At 47.8% G+C, this 11,215-nt stretch overlaps 1 protein-coding gene across 1 annotated transcript; it reads left to right on the top strand.

The window, feature by feature from the left end:
- Positions 1-5,947: 5,947 nt before the first annotated feature.
- Positions 5,948-10,322, top strand: heyl (hes related family bHLH transcription factor with YRPW motif like). The gene is made up of 5 exons (XM_083772408.1): positions 5,948-6,351; positions 8,498-8,564; positions 8,703-8,786; positions 8,939-9,020; positions 9,175-10,322. The coding sequence occupies exons 1-5, from the start codon at positions 6,272-6,274 to the stop codon at positions 9,894-9,896; spliced, it is 1,035 nt and encodes a 344-aa protein (XP_083628534.1). The 5' UTR covers positions 5,948-6,271; the 3' UTR covers positions 9,897-10,322.
- The last annotated feature ends 893 nt before the right edge of the window (positions 10,323-11,215 follow it).

The following is an 11,215-nucleotide window of genomic DNA, read 5'->3' on the forward strand; positions in this document are numbered from 1 at the left end:
GTGGGCTCATTTGAATCGTGTGAATCGGGAAATAGCTTTGTTAAATGTCCATATCAAGTGATATCTGAAAAGTGTGAGAGAGAGCTATAGTAAGAAGAATATGCAGATCAATATAAATGGTTCTGTCTCCCTCCCATCAATAAAGATCTATCATGAAAATGTCAAGAGTTACCATGTGGGGGTCCCCGAACCTCCTAAACCCTGATAATGCGCCCAGAGAGGCAACACGATTCCAACCAACCCCTGTCCAAAACGGTTGAGAATTGATAGTTACCATTTGAGGGTTCCTGGGGGTCCCTGGGGGTCCCCAAACCTTGAGACCCCCAAAGACGCCCCCAGGGGGGCGACACGATTCAAATGAGCCCACCCCCGTCCAAAACGGTAGATGAATGACAGAGTTACCATTTGGGGGTTCCTGGGGGTCCCCGAACCTTAAGACCCCCAAAGACGCCCCCAGGGGGGGCGACACGATTCAAATGAGCCCACCCCCGTCCAAAACGGTAGAGGAATGACAGAGTTACCATTTGGGGGTTCCTGGGGGTCCCTGGGGGTCATAGAGGAATGACAAAGTTACCATTTTGTTAAAAAAAAAAAATATATATATATATATATATTTATTTTTTTCGGCCGGCCGACCCACCCACGGACCGGCCGACCTATCCACGGACCGGCCGACCTATCCACGGACTGGCCGACCTATCAAATGACCGGCCGACCCACCCACGGACCGGCCGACCTATCCACGGACCGGCCGACCTATCCACGGACTGGCCGACCTATCAAATGACCGGCCGACCCACCCACGGACCGGCCGACCCATCGCGTGGGCCGGTACAAATGGATTCTGCCCTTGCTGGCCTGGGGTGGTGGTGGGAGCAAACACCACATAACAACAATCAGGAACCATATGCAGAAGGAAGGCAGGAAGAAGCATGCAGTCTAGGTGAGCTTAAATACCCCGCCCAATTGGTCAGCTGACTGCCACATCAGTGAATGACATGTGGGTCTTGCAAACACTGAATACACCCACATATGTAATGCAGCATAATATTAATTAACCCCTCAAGTATATGTACGCGCCATTGAGCACAGCATGAAGCCACTCGAGCATATCTGACTGAACTAACTCTGCAAGCTATACGTGTCATTCATAGTTAATCACTCTCTAGCGTCCCAATTCTGGGCATGTATATGCCAACATTTGACAAAAATATATAGGCAAACATTTACGGGAGTGATCTACAATCTCACAGTGCGATACAACATGACATGTTGTGAACTTGTAGATGGGCTATTCTTGGCAAAGGGATTTGGTGTAGACTCACTAGAGTGTAGGGAGGGTACCAAGTATAGACCCCTGGGGGACGGCATTCAACGAAGTATATAGGGTCTAAGTGGTTTAATCTTCTCATGACTCTCTCCATTCATGGCTTAAACTTTTTTTTGAAAGTGCCTTTCAAAAGACACTTGGTGTTCAGTTCATACAACATGCAGAGCATTTAGTCAGTGAAGACATGTCTTCAAATTTAAATTAATATAAAACCCAAGGAGCTGACGGCCTCTTATTAGGATTCTAAAAGGACAAATATGACATTATGTGGGACATGTGGCCCATCACCTATGTTGCTTTCCAGCGGTGACACTCCATTAAATCATATACAGATAGAAAACAATTTACCCTCCGGAACAAATTAGGCTATTGTAAAATTAACTCTGAGGGGGGAATGAGGGTGTCCATTTGCTTCAAAAAGTCAGAAGAGTCAAAAAGATCAAAGGCAAGCATCCAACTTGCAGTTATTGTGTTTGACATGAATGCAGAGACTAAGTCACAAACAAAATACCATGCTGTGGTTCCATCTCAGAGACTTTAAAACAATAGCAATAGTCATGCATCAAGGACAATAATTGCGCTGAGTGTTTGTGCCTTATAAAAAGCGGGCATGCCTTGTCCGCATTGTGTGATTGAGGGGGCTGTGCATGTTTATGCGTGTGTGTGTGTGTGTGTGTGTGTGTGTGTGTGTGTGTGTGTGTGTGTGTGTGTGTGTGTGTGTGTGTGCGTGCGTGCGTGCGTGCGTGAGTGTGAAAAAGAAAGTGGTTGGCCATGCAACATGCATGTGTCTGCAAGTGTGCACGTATTCATATTCAAGTTGTGTGTGTGTGTGTGTGTGTGTGTGTGTGTGTGTGTGTGTGTGTGTGTGTGTGTGTGTGTGCGAGAGAGAGAGAGAGAGAGAGAGAGAGAGAGAGTGGGGGGGTGTGGGGTGTGTGTGTGTGTGTGGGGGGGGGGGGGGTGCGGGGTGCATGCGTGCGTGCGTGTGTGTGCAAATTGTAAAAGTATGAGCTTGTTAATTTCAATAGGGGACGCAGCCTTGTTGTGGTCTGGGGGGAGCGTGGGCCGGGGGGGAGGGGGGGAGGAGGGAGCAGGGAGGGGGGACTGAGAGGACTGAAGTGGCAGACCAGGATCGCCAGAAATCTCCCAGAATTCCAGCCCACCATCCGGTGCCAGCTCTCTTTTGTGTTTTTCTCTCCGTCACCCGCCCTCCTCCCTCCCTCCCTCCCTCCCCAAAACTATTTTTTATAATTAACTTATTTATTTATTCATCTTCTTAATTACTTTCCACTCTGCGCACGTTTTCCATTCAACTTCTCCTCCTCCTCCTCCCCTCCTCCTCATCGTCCTCCTCCTCCTCCTCCAACCATAAAGAAGTGGACGGGTGGTTGGGGCGGCGGTGGTGCACGCTGTCTAACGGAGGTGGAGGACGGCCAAAAAATGATCAGCCGAAACCAAAGTGATTTCATACAAAAATGACTGGTGATACGGCCGAGAAGAAAGCCATTCTTTGAAGGCCGGGTGGAGGGGCTATATGGGGGACGGGGGGACGGGTGTTGGGCAGAGGGAAGGGGAAGGGGGGTGGGTGATAAAAATAACAGTAAGGGAGCTCAGCGAGGCCCGGGACTTCAGAGATGTCTCGCTTCTTTCTTCCTCTCTTTTCTGATGGAGACGGACCGAAATGAGATCCAGACCGAAATTAAATAATGATTGGTAATGAAAGGACAAGTTGGACGGGGAGCTAGCGCGGGGCTGGAGGCAGGCAGCCATGGTGCGATGGAGAGAGAGAGAGAGAGAGAGACATCTCGGCTTTTCCGCTCGTCTTGACGTGCATTCACCACACCAGTGATTATGGACACTCGTCATTTATCTCTCTCTCTCTCACACACACACACACACACACACACACACACACACACACACACACACACACACACACACACACACACACACAGCCTACACACACACATGCATGCAAGCTCTCACACACACACACACACACACACACACACACACACACACACACACACACACACACACACACACACACACACACACACACACACACACACACACACACACACACACACACACACACACACGCACACACACATATATAGAAATGTAAGTAATTCAAAGTAGTTTAACTCAGAGCACAACTGTACTAGACAACTATCAAATACATACACTAAATGAAAAATAAATTAAATTAATAAACAGAAAAGAAAAGAAAGAAATAATTTCATTTTCTTATACTACTTGGTGCAGTACAGTAAATTAACTGAGTGGGATACTGTATATGTATAGTACATGTAGGTGCATGTAAGATTATACACGACTACATGCATTCATGAATGCGTCCAGGTAGGGGTGTAAAATCTAAAGTGAGCGCACTCACAGCGCAAATCAAATCCTCTCTGAAATTATACAGTACAAATCTAATCACGCTTGTACACTCAACAGTTAAATTAACCACTTCTCGGCATCATTGGCATGCATTACATGCATGCGCCAAATACAGCACGTGCACGCACGCACGCACACACACGGCTCATTGAAAGACATGCACAAAGACCAGGCACACACGCATTGTAATGTGTTTAAACTAACACACCCTTCCAGTGGGCCAGGCAGGAAGACGAGGACTCAGCTGGACATTGTGTGGAAGGGTGCGCATAAACACACACACACACACACACACACACACACACACACACACACACACACACACACACACACACACACACACACGCTGCTGGGTCAGTAAGGCAGCTCTTCTAACAACCAGCGCCCGGGTCTCCTAGTTGCCATGGCAACTCGTGCCAGCAATCTTCCCACGGTGGCAGCGGAACTGAACGCTAAGTGTCACCAAGATGGACAAATAAAACAGACTGTGTGTGTGTGTGTGTGTGGGTGTGTGTGTGTGTGTTGTGTGTGTGCATGCATGCGTGCGTGCGCGAGTGTGCGTGTGTGCGTGCGTGCAACTTGAGCGTGTGTGTGTGTTTGTTATGATATATCTTAGGAATTAGAATTGAATGACCTTTATTCTGTTTGATCATGTACTAATCTGTGTAAGCGGGGCGGCGGTGGCTCAGGGGCTGGATGGTAGAGTGGCTGGATGGGAACCGGTTGCCAGTTCGAACCCAGGCTCCCCCAGAGTCAGCGTCGAAGTGTCCTTGAGCAAGACACTGAATACTGAACCCCTAATTGCTCCCGATGTGCAGGTTGGTATCCTTGCATGATTTCCTCCGGCATATAAATGCAACCATTTACCACTTAAGCATGCTGTGTGTGTGTGTGTGTGTGTGTGTGTGTGTGTGTGTGTGTGTGTGTGTGTGTGCGCGCGCGTACGTACGTGCCCACGTGCGCGTGTGTGTGCAGCGGCAGCCCATGCCATGCTATCTGGCTTGGTGAAGAGCCCCTCTGTTCAGACACTCACTGGGTGATTCCTCTCTTGACCTGCCTGTCCTCCTCTGCTGGAGGCCGGACAGCCTGACAGACGGACACACTGGAGGACCTGTGCCTTCACTCTGATCTCTGCACTGTCACATCTCACCCACTCAGTGTGGAAAGACAAACGGCTGCTTCATATATGCACATATACACACGTTTAAAGTTTCCAAATGCGGAGGAGTTTACTGTGTATTTCGCTCTCTCTCTCTCTCTCTGTGTGTGTCTTCTACACATACACATGATACGATGCAAACACACCGACTCATGTATGAACGCATGAAGTAATTTGACACTCCGTCCGTCACCTGCATACATGTGTGTGTATGTGTATGTGTGCGCATATGTGTGTGCATGTACACGTGCGCGTGTGTGCGCGTGTGCGTGTGTGCTTGCCTGCATGGGAGGCCAGCACTGTGTATCTTCACACACTCTCTCCCGCACATTGTGGAGCGCTTTCTTTGGGTCCGTCATTCCCACACTCTTCTCCTCTCTCTCTCTCTTTCTCTGCCATTGTTCTAGAAACGAGGGAAGTATAATTAGAGGAACAGAGAGGAAGAGAGGAGAAAGGGAAGACAGAGAAGGAAAGGAGAACAGGATGAGATAGTGGACATAGAAGGCTAATTGAAAGGATGACTGAGCGAATGGGGGAGAGAGACAGAGAGAGAGAGAGAGAGAGAGAGAGAGAGAGAGAGAGAGAGAGAGAGAGAGAGGGCATTGAGAAGCCTGCAGTGAAGGGTAGGGAAAGAGAGAGGGGGGAGCCAAGAGTGCCAACCCTTCCCTGAGTGCCAAACTCGTGTTTTGTCATTGGGTGGTTGTGACAGTGAGGGGGAGCCAAGAGGAGGGGGCGGCCTGGGAGAGAACAACCGGGGAAGACAGAGAGAGAGAGAGAGAGAGAGAGAGAGAGAGAGAGAGAGAGAGAGAGAGAGAGAGAGAGAGAGAGAGAGAGAGAGAGAGAGAGAGAGAGAGAGAGAGAGAGAGAGAGAGAGAGAGAGAGAGAGAGAGAGAGAGAGAGAGGGAGGACGATTGCATGTCACTGATAGGGTAAAGGACTGGAGCATGGCTAGTTAAAACATTTAGTTGTCATGGGGCCTTTGGGGATGTTCAAGTGGCACTGCTGAATCACAGAAGGCAGAGAGAGAGAGAGAGAAGAGAGAGAGAGAGAGAGAGAGAGAGAGAGAGAGAGATAGAGAGAGACACAGAGAGGAGGAACACACAGGCTGTAACAGACGACAACAAAGCTTTCTTCTCAATCATAACAAAAAAAGAAATAGAGAGAGAGAGAGACACACACAGAGAGAAGAACGGGAGAGTGAGAGGGACATCACAGAGGGTGGGCAATTTGCTCCAGAAGGCGCCCTGTCTTCACAGCATCACTGCAGGAGGGAAAAGGCTCCAGGCGCCAAACGCATTTCTGCTGTCCTTCACCCATCCATCCGTCCACCCATCCATCCGTCCACCCGTCCATCCATCCGTCTGTCTGTCAGCCCAGAGATGAAGAGACCTCACGACTATAGCTCGCCTGACTCGGACACAGACGAGTTCATCGACGTGGGACAGGAGGACGGCTTCTGGTGAGGACCATAGACTGAAGCACTGTTGTCCTGTCGGATAGAGCATCTCTGAAGGAAAAACTATATTTCAAGTTATTGAAAGGTTATTTTTGTGGCATGGCTAAAGACGCTTTGAAACTGTATGATGCCGAAAGGTGAACTGTCACTGACACACTAGGATTATTGGGAGGATCAGACAGGGAAGGGGGGGGGGGGGGGGGGGGGGGGGGGGGGTATTTATTTGGATATCATCAAAGTTTTGCTTTTGAACTCTGATAGTTTAGATGAGAAATACGGCAATTTATTTGCACACAGGCCTTGTATACGTCAGCTTTTTAATATGGAATGGAACCATTTGACGCCGTTATATTGGTAAATTTTTCAGTAAACCTTGAGTGTGACAGTTTTAGTAGTCTGTAAAATATATGAGTTATTTGAAAAACAGTATACCCGCAAATCTTAAACATTCTTCGATTCAGGTATATTAAGTGTAACAGAAATGACGCCGTCTAATCATTAGACTCTAATGAACACGTACAGTACAGGTTTGGCTAATTGCTAATTCAGATGTGGCCTGTCATTTCAAAAGCATCGATGATAAAGTCTGTAAAAATACACTGGACATTAAACATTATTTAAGGATATAATGACTAATGTTTGAGCAAAAAACTGCCAAATGCATTATTTATAATGATGCACACAAAAATGTAAAACTTTGAAAATAGAAAACATTTGAATATGTGTGGTTAATGTGCATATTTACTGTTGTCTAGTGCCCTCTCTCCAACTGTAAATTTTCATAACAGAAAAAGTGGAGAAAGTGGATTAAACTCAACTCAATAAAGTGTTGCCCAAAATATTGCCCAAAGCTCATTACAAAGTTAAGTATGTGATGCCAAAAATTTTCATTTTGTTAACATTTCAAATGAGCAATGCAACATTAACAAAATCATAACAAAAAAACAATCCGATAGATGCAGATTGAATCTAAGGATAAATGACTGGATGTAACATGGCTCAGCCCTCTACTCAAAGTTCACTTTAACACCGTCATTTATTTCTTTGTAGAGCTTTTGTAATGTGTTTGCAATTTACAAAAATGTTAGGATATACTGTCATGAATTGTACTCCGTTTGAGTTAGATATTAAAGTGTCCATTTTAGACACATTTTCATCCGGTACGTAAATTTAAACTTTAATGCTTCAAAATTCCTCTAATTCAAAATTACTCTAATTCATGAAATGCATGCTTATAATCTTGAGCTATTGGTGACTTCTGAATTAACGGACAATATTTAATCTAAATTGTGCCCAGTTTAATTTAGTGATACAATTACTTACTACGTTACGCTAATGGAGAAAAAAAAGGATATTTACAAGTTCCTTTTGACTTATCTTTGAAGTCCTTTGCTTTTCTTCAATGTAGAAAACAATATAAGCATTGGAATTTATTTGAAAACACGCATTTGAAATACAAGCGTGATATTGGTTACATCAGGCGCCACAGATTCACAAACCAGCTGGTAAATAAATACTGCAGCACATTTGGATAAATCACATTGCCACATGACATGCGAACAGAAAGAGTGTCCGCCTTTTCAAGACTGCACCATCAACCATCAAAACTAAATAAAAACACACAGATGTATTGGCAGGGCTCATGTTAAAATCTAATAGAAATGCAATAAGTCTTTGGTGAGGCAGTTGAAAAGCGTCTCAGAGCTGTCAGGCTCTTTTAAGCCTGTAAGATGAGATCTCGCAAACAAACAGAATCCATATTGAGTGACTGCGTTTCTGAGCAGCCCAGAACCCAAACTGCATGTTGGAGAGAGCCCCATGTGAGCAGAAAGAGATGCCCCGCGGCTATATAATCATCTCTCAAAAACGTGCTTTGCGAGGATAGAAGGAGAACAGCATGTCATTTGACTGAGACTAATGTCCAGAAAGGCATTAAACCAAAACATCGTCCTCCCTTTCCTCCCAGGCGTTCCTGTGCCTCAGTGGACCCAAAAGAGAAATTAGATTGAGGGGAGCTGATGTGCCATCTTGCCTCTGTGTCCTATTAGGGAGGGTAACAGTAACAATATGCAGGGGCATCAAAGTTAACATTCTTCTTGCTGTGGTCCCCCACCCTCTCTCTCTCTGTCTCTCCCTGTCTTTCATACAGCCCAGTCACAGGGTCCATGTCCCCTGGCAGTACCTCACAGATTCTGGCCCGCAAGAAGAGAAGAGGGGTGAGTGGATCGACATTCCGACTTTGTTCTATTCTTCTCTGTGGTATAGTTCTAATGGATCACGCTCTTTGACTTGAACGTCTTGTTGTGGTGTTCTGGTGTGATTCTGACGCCCCCGTTGTTCTCGCTGTCGTTTAGATCATAGAGAAACGACGCAGGGACAGGATCAACCACAGCCTCTCGGAGCTGAGGAGACTGGTACCGAGTGCCTTTGAGAAACAGGTATACCTGCTGATTTTCTTTTATATACGCTAAAACAAAAAATAAATCTTTCAAAATGCGGGGTACTAGTATACAGTAAGTGCTACTTATCAATGTGGATGAAAATATAATGTGGTGGGCTAGAAAGATGTTGATCATTCCATCGATTACAGGGCTCCTCTAAGCTGGAGAAGGCAGAAATTCTGCAGATGACCGTGGATCACCTCAAGCTTCTACACGCCATGGGGGGGAAAGGTGAGAAATCCGAGATTGGCGCTCTCCTCTCCGCGTCACCAGCCATAACTGGATATAAAGTATCGTCGTTGACTGCTTTTTTTCATTACCACTGTATATCTAATCACTGTCCTCGCTCTGCCCTACCCTACCCTGTTCTCAAATGCGCTCTCAGGATACTTTGATGCGAGGGCTCTAGCAGTGGACTACAGGACACTGGGGTTCAGGGAGTGTGTCGGGGAGGTGGTGCGGTACCTCAGTTCCCTGGAGGGAGGGGCCGACTCCCCGGACCCCATCGGAGCACGCCTGGTCTCCCACCTCTCGCACTGCGCCAGCGAGCTGGACCCCTTGCTTCTCCAGGCGGCCCCCGCCGCTGCCCTGCCCTTTCCTCCCTGGCCCTGGGCTTCCTTCCCTCAGATTTCACAGGGCGCGCCCGTCTCCTCCTCCTCGCCCCCCTTCCCCGGGGCCCGCAGAGAGCTGGCCCTCCTGCATGGAAGCTACCCGTCGCACGCCGCCCTGCGCCTGGCTCCGCTGGCCGGCTGCCCGCAGGGGGCTCATCCTCCGCTCCTGAGCCCGGCCGGCCTCGCTGCCGTCCGCAGGGTGCCCTCTCTACCCCACAGCTCTCCTGCCCTTGCCCCTTCCTCGGCCCAGAGACCCGCCCAGCTATCCCCTCACAGCGCCTCCAGGGCTTCACCTCTGCCTCTCCTCACCCCTTCATCCTCCTCCTCCTCTTCTTCTTCTTCCTCCTCGTCTCTCTCCGCTACATCATCCTCCAGCCCTCCACAAGTGTCCTTCAGGCCCTTTGCACCTATGGGGTCTCCCTCAGTCCAGCGCAGGAGCATGGGAGGATCAGCCAAGTCGACGCCAGGCTGGGGCACGGAGATCGGGGCCTTCTGAGGGGAACTCGGCAGGCCCACTCCAAACAAACACTATGCAGCGCACACAGAGTACCTACGTGCAGAGGCAGTAGGACGCCGTTGAAAAATCTATAATGGACGTTTCTTCACTGTCTCTGTGCAAGAGGGACTCTAAAGCCATATCAGACTGAGGGGTGAAGTTTTAGATAATCAAGAACAATCACGTTAAGGATAAATGAAGAATAGCATGGATATGAAGAATATAGTCTGTTAAGGAAGAATTACGGGAGAAATGCTTCCGAGGATGACTTTTTGAGTAACTTCATGTTTATGAACCTCCACAGACAAATCGATATACAGACATGAGTGTGCACACGCACACACAAATGCGCGTGCACACGCACACGCACACGCACACACACACACACACACACACACACACACACACACACACACACACACACACACACACGGAGCCATAAATTATAAACAAAATGGAGACAGACTCATCTTTCTACTGTGATATTTTGCTGTTGTTTTATCAAATCATTTATACATTTGATAACATTTTATGATTCTGTCGAGTTGACAAGGAATGTGTGATGAAAAATCTATATAAAGACTAAGTGCCTTAAATCTTGTCTCTTCTTTTACTCTCTGTGTGTGTGTGTGTGTGTGTGTGTGTGTGTGTGTGTGTGTGTGTGTGTGTGTGTGGTGTGTGCACACACACACACAACACAAGTGGATGTTTTCTTCCCCTCGGCACAGCAATCAACTGCCTGCAGAGATTTTGCAGCTATACATTAAATTTGCTATGGTGGCAAAGCAATGGCCTACAACTACATCTTACCCACTTAGCCATATTAACCATGTCTGAAAACATGGCTTGCATGTTCCGCAACCGTAACCCCCGTTGGCATCGGAGCCGTCTCCAGCGGTGGATGATGGGAGTTGTGGCCTTGTGGCGGTGGAGAATAAACACGGTGGGCACGGGTGATGTTTTTGGGATGCCGCGGCGAGGCAAACAGGCCTATCGCCTTGCCCTCTCATTGGCAGAACTCTGTAATTATATCAATCCATCTATCTTTCCTCTCGCCCGCTGACTCTCTGCCATTCTCTCTCTCTCTCTCTCGCTCCAATCTTGTGGTGAACCAGCGGATATCTTCTCTCCTGTTTGTCTGCGCCACTGTCTCCCCAGCGAGGGGCAGACGGAACGAGGGAGGGAGGCACGGAGGGAGCGAGGGAGGCAGGCAGCGACAGACAGAGAGAGCACAAGAGAAGCTGAGTGAAACGGGGGACAAACGAAGGCGAGAGATCTGAGGAGCTGTGGTTGAATGACTGATACGGGGAAAAAAGTTC

The sequence above is a fragment of the Protomyctophum parallelum genome, assembly GCF_964188405.1.
Source record: "Protomyctophum parallelum genome assembly, chromosome: 1".
NCBI classification, from domain to species: Eukaryota; Metazoa; Chordata; class Actinopteri; order Myctophiformes; family Myctophidae; genus Protomyctophum; species Protomyctophum parallelum.

Coding starts and splice junctions, on each gene's coding strand:
- heyl (XM_083772408.1), top strand. CDS start 6,272: ATGAAGAGACCTCACGACTATAGCTCGCCTGACTCGGACACAGACGAG. Junction 8,565..8,702: donor CCCGCAAGAAGAGAAGAGGG/GTGAGTGGATCG, acceptor GCTGTCGTTTAG/ATCATAGAGAAACGACGCAG. Junction 8,787..8,938: donor CGAGTGCCTTTGAGAAACAG/GTATACCTGCTG, acceptor CATCGATTACAG/GGCTCCTCTAAGCTGGAGAA.